Source organism: Engystomops pustulosus, chromosome 11 (genome assembly GCF_040894005.1).
Source record: "Engystomops pustulosus chromosome 11, aEngPut4.maternal, whole genome shotgun sequence".
Lineage (NCBI taxonomy): Eukaryota > Metazoa > Chordata > Amphibia > Anura > Leptodactylidae > Engystomops > Engystomops pustulosus.
Genome location: NC_092421.1, coordinates 24,006,843 through 24,025,494, shown reverse-complemented (window position 1 = coordinate 24,025,494; position 18,652 = coordinate 24,006,843). Strand labels below are relative to the sequence as shown.

General features: G+C 42.0%; 1 protein-coding gene across 1 annotated transcript in view; it reads left to right on the top strand.

The window, feature by feature from the left end:
- LOC140106488 (hexokinase-1) overlaps positions 1-18,391 on the top strand; it is a 48,034-nt gene extending 29,643 nt beyond the window's left edge. Inside the window, exons 6-18 of the mRNA XM_072130956.1 lie at positions 86-185; positions 262-445; positions 1,144-1,299; positions 2,195-2,428; positions 6,114-6,418; positions 7,359-7,507; positions 9,779-9,898; positions 10,536-10,631; positions 11,139-11,238; positions 12,919-13,102; positions 14,110-14,265; positions 15,680-15,913; positions 17,411-18,391. Coding sequence (XP_071987057.1) covers positions 86-185; positions 262-445; positions 1,144-1,299; positions 2,195-2,428; positions 6,114-6,418; positions 7,359-7,507; positions 9,779-9,898; positions 10,536-10,631; positions 11,139-11,238; positions 12,919-13,102; positions 14,110-14,265; positions 15,680-15,913; positions 17,411-17,555 — 2,163 coding nt within the window. The 3' untranslated portion in view covers positions 17,556-18,391. The remainder of the gene's footprint in view (positions 1-85; positions 186-261; positions 446-1,143; positions 1,300-2,194; positions 2,429-6,113; positions 6,419-7,358; positions 7,508-9,778; positions 9,899-10,535; positions 10,632-11,138; positions 11,239-12,918; positions 13,103-14,109; positions 14,266-15,679; positions 15,914-17,410) is intronic.
- Positions 18,392-18,652: the final 261 nt, after the last annotated feature.

The window sequence follows — 18,652 nt, the reverse complement described above, 5'->3', positions numbered from 1 at the left end:
ATTATGAATGTATGTTCTCTTGTTAACCTGTAAAGCATTTTAAGGTTTTATCAGTAATAAATTATTTCAATAAATTGTTCTCTAGGACTATGATGCAGACATTATGGCCGTTGTAAATGATACTGTTGGGACCATGATGACTTGTGGATTTGACGATCAGCGATGTGAAGTTGGAATAATCATTGGTAACATGATTTCAATATTTTATGATACTGAAAATTGATATTCTGACAATTGGCTTACAGTGATTTATTTTCCAAGGTACTGGAACTAACGCCTGCTACATGGAGGAACTGAGGCACATTGATTTAGTAGAAGGAGATGAGGGCCGAATGTGCATTAACACTGAATGGGGAGCTTTTGGGGATGATGGATCTCTGGAAGATATAAGGACTGAATTTGATAGAGAGATTGATAGAGGTTCGCTGAATCCTGGAAAACAGCTGTAAGTAATTAGCTTCATAAAATGTAAAAATATTGATTTATAGGCTAATAGATAGAGATGAGAGGACCTGATGGTCGGGTTCTCCATTGGGGTTCTGCCACTTTCCCTGGACACTTTGCTGGATTGGCGGACGAACAGCCAATCCGGCAAATTGACACCCCTGTAAACTGGCATGTGCCTATGATTGGCCAGGGAGACACTCGTGGCCAATCCTAGCCATGGCTACTGCAGCAGCCAATCTGGCAAGATGTCCTGGTCAGACAGCCGAACCCTAAGGCTACATTCACACGATGTATGTTCGGCGGGCATACATCTACGCAGAGGATGAGAGCAGCTTACCCCGCCCCTCTCCATAGGAATATACAGCGCACCGTACCGTTCCCGTGAAGTCCCATGAGCCCATAGAAGTGTTTGGGGGACGTATATACGCCGTATATACGTCAGCCGTATATACGTCGGCCGTAAATACGTCGGCCGTATATACGTCCCCCATACATTCGTGTGAATGTAGCCTAAACCCGACCATTGTGTCCCCTCATCTCTAGTAATGACCTATAGACATGTGTGCTAAATGTACAACAGGAAAATATTAAATAATTGGTAAGGGGTACAAATTTATTGAATAACAAGTTTCCATTTCTACATCAATTGCATTTTAGAATGTCAATTTCAGCAATTTTGTTTTTTCTTCAATGCAGGTTTGAAAAGATGGTCAGTGGGATGTACATGGGAGAACTTGTCAGACTTATCTTAGTCAAAATGGCTAAAGAAGGACTTCTTTTCGAAGGAAGAATCACTCCAGAGCTGTTAACTAGAGGGAAATTTGAAACTAAACATGTATCTGCCATAGAGAAGTAAGTTGCTAAGTATTACAGTAAAACCCCATGTTAGATATATTTCAAGACCCAAAGAAATAACTTTTCTGACATGGTGTCCTTATTGCAACCTACAAAGAGATATTACTAAGGGAGTCCTCAATAATAGTTTACTAGAGAACAGAAAAAAAGAAGACAGGCGCTCCATGGTGCAAATAAATGTGGGTTTCCCAAAGCTGTCAAAGTGTAGGAATATTTTGCTCACCTTTGATGGTTGCGCTGCCTCGTCCTTGCCGGTGGAGGTTTCCCCGGTGTAGAAACCCTCAAAGTATATCCAAGGTGATCAGAGAAGGACTTCTCCGATCACCTTGGATATACTTTGATCAATAATAGTTTGGGTTTTGAGTTATGACCCTGAGTTGGTTGAGTCTTAGGGCTATAAAAAAAAAAATCACCAAAGTGTATTTCAAACATGTCCACGTAGTCCTTCATGGTTTGCCTGTAAGATCCCACTGACTACCAGATAGACAACATGAAAAAATGAAGGTATACCGGCGTCCTTAAAACCATTGTTTATTGAAAATCCCTTAAAAAAATTATAAAACAGCAAACAGTGTAAAGGTTAGCACTTCGGAAGAGGAAATGCAACCTTGCGATGCGTTTCAAATTATATTCTTTATATTATTAAGAATTTAGAAGTTACAATTGGAATTCTTTCATTTTTTAATCCCAGGACTAGAGTATCTTTTCTATGAAGATTTCTATTTCATGCTTGATCCTCAGTCTTATAAATATAAGCCCCCCCCCCCCAAAAAAAGAGTCATAGTTGTGATGCCCCATTCCGTGTTTATACCTAGTTATATCAAAACATTTTACAAAGTGTTACCAGTATTTTTGGATTATTTAAAAAAAAAATATGTATTGTCTTTCCTAGGAGCAAAGAAGGTTTAAGCAAAGCCAAAGACATATTGACCAGACTAGGGGTTGAACCTTCCCATGAAGACTGCATAGCTGTCCAACATGTCTGCACGATTGTTTCCTTCCGCTCTGCCAACCTTATAGCTGCTACACTAGGTGGGATCCTAGCCCGTCTTCGGGACAATAAAGGTGTTCCCAGGCTGCGCACTACAGTCGGCATTGATGGATCTTTGTACAAGATGCATCCACAGTAAGTGTGGTATCTCTGATGAATCAATGATCTCCTCCCCACCAAATGATCAAAACTCCCCCTCAAGTAAAAGCAGCATTATAAGATTTCCAGATTTACATTCTGCTTATATTTTCAACTAGCTGTAGATTCCGGCGTTGTCCGGCAGTAAATAAGTGCTCTTAGCTATAACAGTGTCTGTCACTCACTCTCCCTGCCTGTCTCTCAGTTACTCTCCCTGTCTGTCTGTCTCTCACTCACACTCACTGGCCTACTATCTGTCATTCACACTCCCTGCCTGTCTCTCACTCAGTCCCAAACTCTCCCCACCTGTCTCTGTCAGTCACTCCGCCCGCCTGTTTCTCATTCACACTCACTGGTTGTCTCTCTATCACTTATGCACTCCCCCTGTCTGTCTCTTAGTTACTCTCCATGTCTGTCGCTCACTGACACTCACTCTCCCAGTCTGTCTCTATGTCACACACTCTCTCTCCCAGTCTGTCTCTATGTCACTCACTCTCTCTCCCCGCCTGTCTCTCTGTCACTCACTCTCGCCGCCTATCTGTCACTCGCTCTGCCCGCCTGTCTCTCTGTCACTCACTCACTCTCCCTGTCTGTCTCTCTGTCGCCCACTCTCCCTGCCTGTCTCTCTGTCGCACACTTTTCCTGACTGTCTCTCTGTCGCTCACTCTCCCTGACTGTCTCTCTGTCGCTCACTCTCCCTGACTGTCTCTCTGTCGCTCACTCTCCCTGACTGTCTCTCTGTCGCTCACTCTCCCTGACTGTCTCTCTGTCGCTCACTCTCCCTGACTGTCTCTCTGTCGCTCACATCCCCTGTCACTTGCATTTTGTAAACTCAATGCTAACAATGTAATTAGGCAAATCTCCTCTTCTCAGCTGTTGTGATGCATTTGAAAATGCATGCGTTAATGCAAACAAAACGCAACATGTGAACACAGCCTAAGGGTTCTGTCTCTATGTCACTCTCTCTCTCCCCGCCTGTCTCTCTGTCACTCACTTTCGTCACCCATCTGTCACTCGCTCTGCCCGCCTGTCTCTCTGTCACTCACTCATTCTCCCTGTCTGTCTCTCTGTCGCCCACTCTCCCTGACTGTCTCTCTGTCACTCACTCATTCTCCCTGACTGTCTCTCTGTCGCCCACTCTCCCTGACTGTCTCTCTGTCGCCCACTCTCCCTGACTGTCTCTCTGTCGCCCACTCTCCCTGACTGTCTCTCTGTCGCCCACTCTCCCTGACTGTCTCTCTGTCGCTCACTCTCCCTGACTGTCTCTCTGTCGCTCACTCTCCCTGACTGTCTCTCTGTCGCTCACTCTCCCTGACTGTCTCTCTGTCGCTCACTCTCCCTGACTGTCTCTCTGTCGCTCACTCTCCCTGACTGTCTCTCTGTCGCTCACTCTCCCTGACTGTCTCTCTGTCGCTCACTCTCCCTGACTGTCTCTCTGTCGCTCACTCTCCCTGACTGTCTCTCTGTCGCTCACTCTCCCTGACTGTCTCTCTGTCGCTCACTCTCCCTGACTGTCTCTCTGTCGCTCACTCTCCCTGACTGTCTCTCTGTCGCTCACTCTCCCTGACTGTCTCTCTGTCGCTCACTCTCCCTGACTGTCTCTCTGTCGCTCACCCTCCCTGACTGTCTCTCTGTCGCTCATCCTCCCTGACTGTCTCTCTGTCGTTCACTCTCCCTGACTGTCTCTCTGTCGTTCACTCTCCCTGACTGTCTCTCTGGTCACTCACTCTCCCTGACTGTCTTTCTGTCACTCACTTCCCCTGTCACTTGCATTTTGTAAACTCAATGCTAACAATGTAATTAGGCAAATCTCTTCTCAGCTGTTGTGTTGCATTTGAAAATGCATGCGTTAATGCAAACAAAACGCAACATGTGAACACAGCCTAAGGGTGATGTCATACATGGAGTTTTTGGGCCGTTTTTGGGCGGATCACATTTCCGTCAGACTTCCTGACATTTTCGGAGATTGCACAACTTTCATGTGACAGAAATCGGGGGGCGGGCCGTCGGAAGACCGGTCAGACAATGCACTTCAACTGAACTCCGTGAGCTGGTTGAGTAAATGTGCCCCAATAGTTCCTGTATATGGTGGTTATCTTATTACCTCACATATTACCTCACACCTAAGCATCTTATACTCATTGCCTATAGTAACCAATCAAAGCTGATATTAATGACCTGTGGCAGAACAGCTGCCAATCACGGCTCAGCTTCCAACTGTCACAGCAGCAGACAATGGCTCCTGTATATGTTGTCTAATAAGTAGATTTTTCAAAGCGTGTTGTGAAAATTTCAGGTCAAAACCTGGTCTATGACATTTTCTGAATCACAGAGAGCGGCTGTGCAAAGTTTGGTGACTATAAACGTGAGGGTGCAGATTCCTTTAGCGGACATACATACATACATACACACATACATACACACATACATACATACACACTCAGCTTTATATATTAGATGTGCTTAAAGGGGTATTCTTGACTGGGCATTCAAATTCAATTTAATTAATATGTAATATATAAAGATTTCTTCAATTACATGTTATTAAATTTTTTTTTACCTGTGTAAGATAATTTCCCATAAATGTAGTCATATGACTTTGTCCTTGGATACGGCCACCTCTGTTGCAGTGATTGCAAAAAGAAACAACAAGTTTTTGTAAATTAAATGCCTGGGAGTTGCTGCATGTAGTAATGAATCCTGAATCCAGGAGGTCAGACAGGACTCAATAGCGCATGTCTGGCCACTGCTGCCTAAATGTGAGGTGGTCGTATCCGAGGACTACATTTATGAGAAATTATCTTCACACAGGAACATTTTTTTTAATAACATCCAATTGAAGAAATGTTTACATGTGGCAAATGAATTTAATTAAATGTAAATGCCCAGATGGGAATAAGATGCGGGTAGATGAACAGGCGAACATTTCTCCATTCTAGGAGGTAAAATTATTTTCTTATCTAAGTATTGTAATAAGAATAAACCCCTGGATAAAAAGAGAGGTGTTTGAAAGTTTAATAAGTCAACCTTGAACCTTGCTACTTTAAAGCTATGTAACACTACGTTCAAAACTACTAACAGATTCTAAACCTCAAGATTAACCAAATCTCTTTGTTGTGTTACATTATCCCCCTGTGAGTTATTTACTTTACAGAGCTTAGCGTCACCTGCAAATATTAAAAATAAAAATGTGTAATTGCTTCATTAGGTTAATAATACAAGTATTTAAAACAACAGCATCCAAAACTAACCCTTGCAGCACCCTACTTGTTAATTTGTTACTCCAACCCAATCTGAAGTTGTACCCAGGGGCGTAACTTGAAGGGGTGCAGAGGGTGCGGTCGCAATTGGGCCCAAGAGGTTTAGGGGGCCCATAAGGTGTCACTTTCCCATGTGAGAAGACAAGTGCTATAATCCATATATTATAGTCGGGGACCTGGCACAGACTTTGCACTGGGGCCCATCAGCTTCTAGTTACGCCACTGCTACCTACTATAACAAAACCAATGTATATATTTGTAAGAACTCATTTCCATTATACTGCATGCGCTATATCTTTGAAGCCTTGAGATATACAACATCCTAAGTCTTACCACTGAATAATACTATTCTACCATTCCTAATATATCTTATAAATGTTACTATTTAAAAGTGACGGAGCTTCTCTTGACGTTTTGTGCAGATATTCCAGACGCTTGCATAAAACAGTGAGACGATTGGTCCCGGACTGCGACGTGCGGTTTCTGTTGTCTGAGAGCGGCAGTGGTAAAGGAGCTGCTATGGTGACCGCGGTGGCTTACCGGCTGGCTGAGCAGAGGAGACAGATCGATGAGACGCTTGAGGAGTTCAGCCTCACTCACGAACAATTGTTGGAGGTGAAGAGAAGGATGCGCATCGAGATGGAAAGTGGACTGAAGAAGAAGACTCATGAGATTGCAAAAGTTAAAATGCTGCCAACATTTGTTCGCAGTACACCAGATGGCACAGGTAATCATCACTATATATATCAAGAGGGAGAAAGGCTCCAGTGTTCAGGGATTGAATCGTTGCGATACATGGGAATATAAACAATTTGATTGTTAAATATTGGACTGCTGCCATTTTTTCTGTTTGTATGAGATGTATTGTGGTCTTGGCTCTTATATACCCGTATATACTCGAGTATAAGCCGACCCAAATATAAGCCGGGGCCCCTAATTTTACCACAAAAACATAGTAAAACCTATATTTTTTTTACTCGAGTATAAGCTGAGTTTATGGTTTTAGCACATTTTTTGTGCTGAAAAACTAGGCTTATACTCGAGTATATATGGTATATATAGTATACTAACATATACTAACATAGAAAAGCTTTTTAGCGGCACTGCAGCAAACAAAACAACAGTTAAAGAATTAGAAAAAATGAACGTCACTCCAATAGTAGTGGAATAACTCAAGTGGTGTTTATTCCGAAGCTGCTACGTTTCAGCTTCCTACGAAGCCTTTCTCAAGCTTGAGAGGAAGCTGAAACGTAGCATACATGTATGTATATATATATATATATGTGGGGGGGGCAGAAAAGCTTGTCAACATACATGAATCTTTACCCGTTTGTCACATCCTGCATAACGGATAATCAAAGACATCCTCTAAGAACAATAAACATACATAAAAGATTGTCAGCCATTAGTTGAGCAGTGCTGTCTCCTCACTGCACACCGACAATAGCTCTGTATTTTGTGCAGTGCTCATATTTTGTATAGCAGCTCAGCTCATTTGGCCTAAATGGTCATATGATGAATGTAAGAGACTTTACTTGCCTAAAAAGTGAATGTTGTATTCAGGGCCAGGAAGCAAAGTCTTCCATAAATATGCAACGTCTTTGTTTTATGCTACCTACTAATTATGTATATTCGTAACCAAGAGAATACTTTGTTAACTTTTCTAGAAAATGGTGATTTTCTGGCTCTGGATCTTGGAGGAACAAACTTCAGGGTGTTACTTGTCAAGATCCGCAGTGGCAAAAGAAGAACAGTGGAAATGCATAATAAAATCTATGCTATTCCTGTAGATGTTATGCAGGGGACTGGAGAAGAAGTAAGTCAAATAAATGAATGAACTACTAGGAGAACAACTAGGAGAACTACTAGGAGAGCAACTAGGAGAAACTTTGAAGGCAAAATAATAATAATAATATAATAATAATAATCTTTATTTATATAGCGCCATCAAATTCCGTATCGCTTTACAAATCATAGGGGGCACAAACAAATATAATATTACATTAGAGTATAAACAGTCATATGGAACAATAGGAGTGAGGGCCCAGAGCTTACAGACTATGAGGATGAGGGGGTGACACAAGAGGTTGTATAATGGTCCAGCCATTCTTTATAAGGGAACAATATAAAATAATTTAATAAATAAAAATAAAATCAGCCGCCATCTTATTTACAGGGTCCTAGGTGAAAGTGACTGCAGAGAAGCCTGGAACTTGGTAAATATCTGCTGTTTGCCAAATAACAGACGGGAAATAGGACATAGGATGGATTAGTAAAGGGAGAGTTGACATTTCATGCAGTTAGTGTGATAGGTTTGCCTAAAAAGATGGGTTTTAAGAGCACGTTTGAAGCTTTGGAGGGTGGGTATTAGTCTGAGAGTCCGGGGAAGGGCATTCCAGAGAATTGGAGCAACTAGGGAGAAGTCCTGGAGACGTGCATGGGAGGTTCAAATTAAGGTAGAGATTAATCTACTGTCACTGGCAGATCGAAGAGCGCGGGAAGGGCGATAGATTGAGATGAGAGATAGGGAGGTGCAGCATTATTCAGAGCTTTGTGGATTAGGGTTACCGTATTTTTCGGCCTATAAGGCGCACTGGAGTATAAGGCGCACCTCTAATAAATGCCTGCTAAGACATCTAGGTTCATATATAAGGCGCACTGGAGTATAAGGCGCAGGATCAAATGCAGTACCTAAAAATGACCAGCAGGTGGCAGACCTGTGCACAGTTCAAGCCAGCTACACTTCCCGGGAAACTTGTCTTCAGCGGGTCAGAGAGCTCCGATCTCAGAGGTATGGGCTGCTGGGGGTTAATGCAGAGTGATGCAGCAGGGGTTAAGCGGTCTCCCTCTGCCCCTTCTCCTTCCCTCCTCAGCCAGGGTGTTATTCCTGTGGGGTTCCCTGTGGCTCCTTCTCTTTCCCCTGTTACAGGGCTGTCAGGTATGGGGGATTGTTTACTGATGATGATGATTGCCTCGTGGTCGGCACTATGGCGGCTCCGGTCTCTCCGTGCTAGGGGAGGGCAGGATGGGCACAGGGAGGTGCGCCTTATAGGCCGAAAAATACGGTATTATTGTGAAGTGTTATCCGTGTTATAAGTGAATACGGAAGGAGACAGGCAGCCAGTGCAGTGATTGGCACAAACTAGAGGCATCCGTGTAGCAAAAGAATATTAATTCTTGTAAACCTCATGTGGGCTTGGAAGGTGTAAGAAGAAAAGAAAGTATAATTGTCCTGCTTTGGATCCTGATTTTAGAATTGCTCATAGTGCTTGCTGAACAACACTGTCATTGTTTTGGTGGTCACAGGACCTACTGCAGACAGTGGGGCACATTTACTAAGGGTCCGAACGCCGCATTTTCATTGGGTTTCGTGTTTTTTTTCCGTTTTGCACTAAATTGCCCCGGGTTTTTGGTGCACGCGATTGGATTGTGTCGCATTGGCGCCGGTTTGCACGCAACACAAATCGGGGGTGTGGACGTCGGACAACCCGATTGATTCGGACAAACCACAGAATTTAAAAAGCAAATTGTGTCGCAAGAACAGCGCTCACATGCACCGGGAAGAAGAAGGTGAACTCCGGCGGACCTCAGCGGGGGAAGCGACACATGCAGGAAATTGGACGCACGATCTTAGTGAATCGCGGCAGCTCCGTATCCTCGTCGGACACCGCACAGCGGGGATTGCGACTGGATGGGTAAGTAAATGTGCCCCAGTGAGTTACTTTAACTTGCTCAGTTGTCACTTGTTGACTTCACAAGGACCTGCCAAGGCCACTGACTGTCCTAAACGAGTCCTGTGACCACTGAAACTTCTGGGCCAGCCGGATGTGTTGGTAAACAGGCAGCAGGAATGTGCGGAGGACCTATAACACCCAGATGTGTTTGTATTTCTTTATGTTTTTAGTGGTGCTTTCCATTTTAAAAATCAGGAGAGTCCGAGATAATTTTATGAATTGGCATGATCTTTAAATCACAGAACTTTTTAATGTAAAAAATAAAAACATATTTGAATGTGTCAGGTTGTTTCTTTAAAGCTTCATTCTGTTAAATGATGAAATTGATCATAATTATCATTATTTTGTTTCAGCTATTTGATCACATTGTCCACTGCATCTCCGATTTCCTGGATTACATGGGAATAAAAGGGGCGCGACTTCCTCTTGGTTTTACCTTCTCCTTCCCCTGCAAGCAAACCAGTTTAGATGCTGTGAGTGACATGGACAATGATGGGGGTATAGTGCATGGAGACCACTAGTAATTCATGGATGAGTACCCATTCAAGACGTAGATCATGAAAACATTTATTAAATACAACAAATTTAAGAAGATTTCACCCTGAAGACAAGCCAAAGAATTTGTTGAATGATCATGGAGAAGCATCTGATGATCATATAAGCTACAAGCAGATAATATAGTTTATGGTGATTTATAAAATGATTCCAGGGTGATTTTGTCTACCAGATAAGTAAATACATAAAGATAGAAATAAACATACAAATAATTGTAAATACATTTAGGCGAAATTCACACATCTGTGCACGGGAGAGGAGGAGGGGGAAGCACTGCTCACCCCGCCCCTCCCCATAGAGCTACATGGCGCACGTGTGCCGCACTGTACTGCTCCGTGCGGCCATTGCCGGCCTATGGGGGACGCAAGTTTGCTGCCGTATATACATCCCCCCCCCCAACGGCCTTGTGAGTGTAGCCTTAGATATAGTAGTTTCTGGCAACAGTTCAGAAATACATGAACAATACTTTTACATATAGTAGTAAGTGAGAAGAGTTTTGGAAAAATTTGGACTTGAATGCTGATTTGTGACAAAAAAATGCATATCTACACACAGGGAATCCTGCTAACATGGACCAAAGGCTTTAAGGCAACTGATTGTGAGGGAGAAGATGTGGTTAGTCTGCTAAGGGAAGGAATCAAAAGGAGAGAGGTATGTATGATGAAGAAACCTTCTTGTAGTATTTATTTCGCACCCTGTAGTTTTTAGGTTATAGGTTATTATGGCTTTATTCCATATATAAAATGTAATCTCAGCTAGAAGGGGTTAATTATGAAGGTATACAGTGAAAAATCTAGTTCATCACCCACATAATGGCTAGACCATACTATGCATTTTTCCTGAGTTCATGTGGAATTTACTTACCATATATACTCGAGTATAAGCCTAGTTTTTCAGCACAAAAAATGTGCTAAAAACCCCAAACTCGGCTTATACTCGAGTAAAAAAAATATAGGTTTTACCAGGTTTTTGTGGTAAAATTAGGGGCCTCGGCTCATACTTGGGTGGGCTTATACTTGAGTTTATACGGTGGTAGTATTACTACAACAAGTGATTAGACTTTAAGTTGTGATTTTTGGTGCTAGTTTCATGATAAATGACAAAGTCTTGCATTACTGGATTTTACAGCAAATCAGGCTGTCTTATCTTTTAAAATAGGAATTTGATCTCGATGTAGTTGCCATTGTGAATGACACAGTTGGAACAATGATGACTTGTGCATATGAAGATCCAAACTGCGAAATTGGTCTCATTGTGGGTAAGTTTGCCTTCTGTATCCACATCACCCACCCAACTGCTCAGTTGTTTCCAGGGAAGTGGATTTAAAGAGCCATTCATTGGCACAATCTAACCAGGGCCATTAGTCTTAGGGGGTGACTGACTCTTCTCATAATACTTTGATGTCGGCAGTGTAAGTATTGTAAATCCTTTCCAACCTCTCTGTGCACTAAGATCTATTATACAAAAACTGCAGATATGACAATTATCAGTATCCAAATATACATTGGGGCAGATTTATGAAAAGGGTTGTAAGGTAAGATGCAGGGTTGTGCAGGGTTGGACTAGACATCTTATTCTACACCAGATTTATATAAGTACGGTATTTGATGCTGGATGATATTGTGTAGTATAGTTGACTTATTTTATGCCAGAAAACTAAGACAAAATTCTGTCAGGTCAGGATTATTTAAACCAGGGACACTTGCTAATAAATCCAGGCACCCTGATTGTGGTAGTCTTCTTTTTAAAATCAACTATTATATATATGATATTGACCCTGAAGGGCTCTGGAGGCGTAACCAGAGCCCCTTGTGCTGTAGCATAACAGGCTGTTACACTGTGCAGGAGCATTTCTCTGCTTCCATTGGGCGAGGTTACAGCAGGGGAAGTGCAAAGAGAGCAGGAGGGAGCTCTTGCTGCTCATTAACATAATTAAAAAGTGGATTTTAGAAGGAAGGAGGCCATAGATAAAACATTTAAGGAGACTACCACAGTCATGGTGTCTGGATCTATGAGTAAGTGCCCCTGGTTTCTCATGATGGATTTGATGGTAGATTTCTTTTAACCATGACCATAATTCTACATTGTTAACTGTATAACAAGAAAGTAAAAAAGCGCTAATCACAGACCACGTATATAATGTTACCAACTAGTTAAAACCAGGATGGTCAGAAATCAATGGCGTAACTAGGAGACACAAGGCCCCCTAGCAGGCTACTGCATGGGGCCCTCCTTCCCACTTATAAAATATACATATTAGTATACTCACTCATATAAATGTGTATATACAGTGCCAAATGCAACATACTCACATACAGTGTATACAGACACCATATACACATCACAGATATACAGTAAATGTTATATACATATTATGCTGGACATGTGCAGTTCAATATAGATATAATGGTGCACATCCTCCATTCTTTATTGTGTCTGGTCGGATGACGGGGCCCCCTGACACTGCGGGCCCCATAGCGGCTGCTATGGCTGCTACCGCTATAGTTACGCCCCTGTGTCAGATGCAACTTCTAGATCTGAATCACCTACCACACAAAGAAAAATTGAGAAGAAAACAGAACAACAGAACAATTAAATCAATAAAAGATTCATCTTCATTTCATAGGAATAAGTTAAAATATACATATAACAAAATATACCAGATGAGACACTGGGGACAAGCCAGGCAGTGGGTCCAAAGATAAGCGCCGAATGTAATAGTTAATTCAACAGTAGTAAAAGACTTAATATCACATGTATTGAATATGTAAAAGCGACAAACAATGTGAAAACATTGCAATGAAACTGATGCAGACTATAAAAACATCATGCTTAATGTTGATGCTAGATTTCTTTTAACTATGACCATCATTTCTACATTGTTACCTGTATATTTTGATGTATCCTATATAACACATTTAACTTTCATTTGTGTAAGGTACGGGAAGTAATGCATGTTACATGGAAGAGACAAAGAACATAGAAATGGTGGATGGAGACGAAGGGAGAATGTGTGTCAATATGGAATGGGGAGCATTTGGTGACAATGGCTGTCTGGATGATATCCGAACAAAATATGACAAAGCAGTTGATGAACTGTCCCTAAATTCAGGAAAGCAAAGGTATGTACCGTATATACTTGTGTATAAGCCGTGTTTTTCAGCACAAAAAATTTGCTGAAAAACCTCACCTTGGCTTATATCCGAGTCAATAAAAAAAAAAAAACTTAATACTCACCCTCCAGCGTTCCTGGCGGCTCCTCTTCTTTCTTCACTGGTAAGCAGAATCGCGTCCATGTGATCTCCCTGTCAGCACACACTATGATGCAGCTTTGTCCTCATCACAGGAGACACCGCTGCATCATAGTGTGCACCCGCTGGCCGATCGCATGCCAGCTTGAGAAGAGAGAAGAGGAGCCGCCGAGATCCGCGCCGAGCATAGCAGGTGAGTATTAAGTCTATTTTTTTATGTGCTTGGCTTACAGGGGGCTGGCTGTATACTCTATGGGGCTGGCTGTATACTACATGGGGCTGGCTGTATACTACATGGGGCTGGCTGTATACTACAGGGGGCTGACTGTGTACTACATGGGACTGGCTGTATACTATATGGGGCTGTCTGTTTACTATATGGGGCTGTCTGTTTACTATATGGGGCTGTCTGTATACTATATGGGGATGGCTGTATACTACAGGGAATGGGCTAGCTGTATACTACATGGAGCGCTTTCTGTATACTACATGGAGTGGGCTGGCTTTATACTACAGGGAGTGGGCTGGCTGTATACTACATAGGGTAAGCTGTATACTACAGGGGGCTGGCTGTATACTATAGGAGGCTGGCTGGCTGTATACTACAGGGGGCTGGCTGTATACTTCATGGGGAAGGCTGGCTGCATACTACATGTGGCTGGCTGGCTGTATACTACATGGGGGCTGGCTGGCTGTATACTACACCCTCGGGATATACAAGAGTCAATAGATTTTCACAGTTTTTGGTGGTAAAATTAGGCGTGACGGCTTATACTTGAGTATATACGGTAGTTTAGTTATCATGGAATTTTGAAAATCCAACAGAACATCTGGATATTATACATTCCATTTTTTTGTATTTGTTACTTTGTTTCTAGATATGAGAAAATGATTAGTGGAATGTACTTAGGAGAAATTGTAAGAAACATTCTGATAGACTTTACCAAGCGAGGATTTCTGTTCCGTGGACAGATATCAGAGGCATTGAAAACTACGAGTATCTTCGAAACCAAATTCCTTTCACAGATTGAAAGGTAGGTCATGATTTTAGTGTGTATGTGGGGATTTAAAGAACTGTTTTCTTGTATCATTATTATCTATTTCACATCCATGGTTCAGTGATTTTCATGGATGCATTACCGCGCCATTGTTTTTTATGGGTGTTTTCACATTGGCTTCTTTTTTCACTGATCCGTTTTCTGTGGAAAAGATTTTGAAGCCTGTCCGTTGATTTTCACTTATGTGAACAGAAGGTGATAGAAGTCTATGGGTCCACAAAAGAAAAAAAAGAAAACTGATGACAGGTCCTTTTTTTCACTATGGAAATGGTAGAAAATATATGATGAGAAATCCAGTACTCGTGGTTTGTAAAAAAGTTAATTCCTTTATTTCATCCAAAAATTAAAAACATCAGTATGCCAGGTTAAAGTGCATAATGGCAATATGTATCCATGGAATACAGAAGAGAAACACTTAGACGACCTACACGTTTCGGACAAAAAGAATTCACGTGTAGGTTGTTTAAGTGTTTCTCTTCTGTATTCCATGGATACATATTGCCATTATGCACTTTAACCTGGCATACTGATGTTTTTAATTTTTGGATGAAATAAAGGAATTCACTTTTTTTTTCTATACCACGAGTGCTGGATCTCTCATTGTATACTTTCTAGCATTTCCATACCGAAGTATGAAGGAGGACATATGGAGTGAGAAATAATTGAAGACAAATATCATACTGTATTGTGCTGTATAAGGAGATATCAAGACATGGGCCCAGATATTTTAAAACCGGTGCCCGGTGCATTCGTTTTTTGCCTTGTACATTTGCGCCATATTATTTAATAGTGTTGCACGCTCTTACTTATGCTACATTCACACGATGTATGCCCGCTGTACCGTAGTACGGCGGGCATACATCGGCGCTGCGGAGAGGAGAGCGCTGCTCACCCCCGCCCCTCTCCATAGGAAGATACAGCGCACGGCGCCGTATCACAGGAAAAGATAGGACATGTCCTATATTTTCCCGGGCTACGGAGTGGTAAAGTGCCGCACATGTGCTGCACCGTACCGCTCCCGTACAGGGCCGTGAGCCCATAGAAGTGTATGGGGGACGTATATATGGGCCGTATATACGTACCCCATACATGTGTGTGAATGCAGCCTGAATCGGTCAGTTGCACCTATTTTTCTTTTTGTTCACTTGGCTTAATGCAGAATTGTGTTGCATATCAGTAATAAATGTGTCGGAAATTAGGAACATACATCACCACACCCCTAAAAAGTATAAAAAGTGTTAGACAATAAAATATAACTGTGACACAATTGTGACACATGAACATAATAAATACATGTTCAAGCTCCAAACACAATTTCATGCAAACATGGACAAAAAACTGGCGCATACACAATAATATATCTGGGCCCATTGCATCTGTTTTCATACAGTGATCGGTTAGCGTTGCTGCAAGTGCGATCAATCCTTCAGCAGTTGGGTCTGAACAGCACCTGTGATGACAGTATCATCGTCAAAGAAGTGTGTGGTGTTGTATCAAGAAGAGCAGCACAATTGTGTGGTGCTGGAATGGCAGCCGTTGTGGATAAGATTCGGGAAAACAGAGGCCTAGACCATTTGGATGTCACAGTTGGTGTCGATGGAACTTTGTATAAACTTCATCCACAGTAAGTAAAGAAATATTGTAGATTTACTATATTCTATGTTAAGTGTCAAAATCAAAGTCTCATTATTGGTTAAACTGGTCATACACCAACAGCATATTTGGCAGAAACCTGTCTCCCATACACTTGAAAGGTCGGCTTTGTGTGTGTTTTCTCAAATGAGATAGGGGGGTAAACTGCGCTAATGGCAGTGGCTTATGTCACATGAGAGCAAAGGATTAGGCATGTTAAAATTCATTCTTTTGGTTTAGTGTAATATACATTAGACATCTGGTTTCAGCTTGTGCATGAAATCCTCTGATGAAGTACTATGTATAAAGGCGGGTATAAACAGTAAAGCTGTTTTATGGTCCTTGCATATAAACGTTGTCAAGATTTCGTCAATCCTTTATAGGTCTTGGGCTCCTTGCACACTACCGCAAAGAGCCTAGCTGCAAAAGTGGCATAGAGATGCATTGTGCATGACTCAGCCGGGTGGCCGATCCGCAACAGATAGGGCAGGTCCTATTCCTGCCCGGATTTGCAGAAGCTCCCTATGGAGAGGCAAAGGGTGGGCAGCGCTCACACCCGCTTACAGCTCCCGCCACATGGAGATCCATGGAGCCTGTGTCAATAAGTGAGATCCAGGTGTGAGAATCCAGAACCTGCCTTTTTCAGATGGAGTCTTCCAGCTCCATTGTCAAACAGCAATGTGCAGAACATTTTATAAGCTTTCCAGCTATACCTTTACTGTTTCCCAATGATTGGCCATTTTAAAGAAAATTTACTGTCTGTCTTTATTAACATAAGTTTCCTAGTGTAGCAGGAGAGTGACTGTGCCTGCTGATGTCCCCAATTTCTTATTGTTATCCTGCCCCAGTGCCTCATCATCATCATACACAATAACTAACATCCCTTGTAGAAAATGAATTAATCTTGTAATTGTATTTGTAGATAACAATAGGCTCTGCTTATTGTTAGGTTTCCCCTGCTCCTGTTTCTGTTTACATGATCCTTGGGTTCAGTCCATAAATTTATGTCCTACAGATATTCGGCAATGGACCCATATTCAACATTTGCTAATGTTTTGGAATTTAAAGCACATGTTCAAGGGGTTTTCCTAGACTGTGGAATCCTTTTGGAGGCCCGGACAAGGTTAGGATACACAGGACTCATTTGGCCTCCTCATACCTGGGGGATTACAAAGGGAGTGACATCCTGTGATCATGGGAAGTGATGTCCCACGGTCCAAGGAGGAAATTGATTGGCCTTTGACCCCTTCCCCCAGAACTTCTGCCAGTGCACATCAGGCAAAGACCAGAAGTACTGAAATGAGATCCAAAGTAAGGAAGAAGGGAAAGTACACATTTTTTGCTAATTATGACCTGGCCATAACAGGATATTCCAGAATCCTTCACAACTCATTTAAGCATTATGCCCTGTTTCCAATTAAATATATTGAATTTAGTTCTCTGGTCTTGGAAAATACATAAATTATAATCATTTTTACTTTATTTACAGCTTCTCCAGGATAATGCACCAGACCGTAACTGATCTTGCTCCAAAGTGTAATGTGTCCTTCCTCCTCTCCGAAGACGGTAGCGGGAAGGGGGCAGCACTGATCACCGCTGTTGGATGTAGACTCCGAGATGCTGAACACAATTAAAGATTGGATCATCGTGTTTATGTTTTCCTGCCTTTCCAGCACTTTCATTTCAAGCCGTAACTGTAACTCGACTGGAGCCTTCCAGCTCTACTGTCCATAGAGAACCATGGGGAAATAGGAGACCATCATAGGAAGAGTATTATCTCTAGCGTTGGCTGTTACCGGACTCCCAAACTAACATAACCCATTTTAGGCCATGTCTGTCTATAATTTATTCTGTTATTTTGTACCTTATTTATCATTTTAGTGACCTAGCCATATAGTTGCCCCATTATTTAGCATTTTTGTTTGCATTCAAGTCTCTACAACTGGATCCCACAGCCATAAGAGAATCCTTCTATGTACCCAGGGTGTTACCTTATTCTGTAACCCAGTGACATTATACATGTAGATGTAGTCCTGGGTACTAAGGGTAGTAACAGTTTCAGCAGTAGGAGCGTTAATACAAAATACCCGATAGCACAGGACACAACGGGTGCATCTGGTGCCAGTGACATTTCTCGTTGCTTGTATGAATAGTGTTGTGTTACTAGTATGTATCTATTCCACATGTTTGTTTTGTTAAAAATGTCAGGCTAAATTCAACCTGTACCTGTTCACGGGATGACACCATTGTAGCTGCTACACTAAAAGACCCCCATGAGCTGAGAGGTTGTACACTTTTCTATGAATATTTTGTTGCACTGTGATTGGATGTGTTAAGATAAGTGTGAATTTCTGTTTAAAGTCTGTGTTACGGAATAAAATGCCTGACAGGTTACGTTAAGGTCAAAGAACCATATTATGCCACCTTAGAGTTATGTTATTTATCACACTTAATAAAGTTTTCCAATGTTTGTCTGGTGCTCAAGAGTGTTGACTGTCCTGCAAGATGGCATGGCAACTGTGCCAGTCAGAGGCAACAGGTACAAGAAGGAGGCCACACAGAACATGTAAACCAAAGCAAGGAAAGATTTATTTAATGAAACAGTCCCATAAATAGTACAAAAAAAATAGTTGCTATAGGAAGAGGGCGACCCCTCTTTTTTTAGTGCCGACCCCCTTTCCTCATTTCTGTGACTTTCCTCTGAAAAATAATCTGCATAGCACAGGGAACG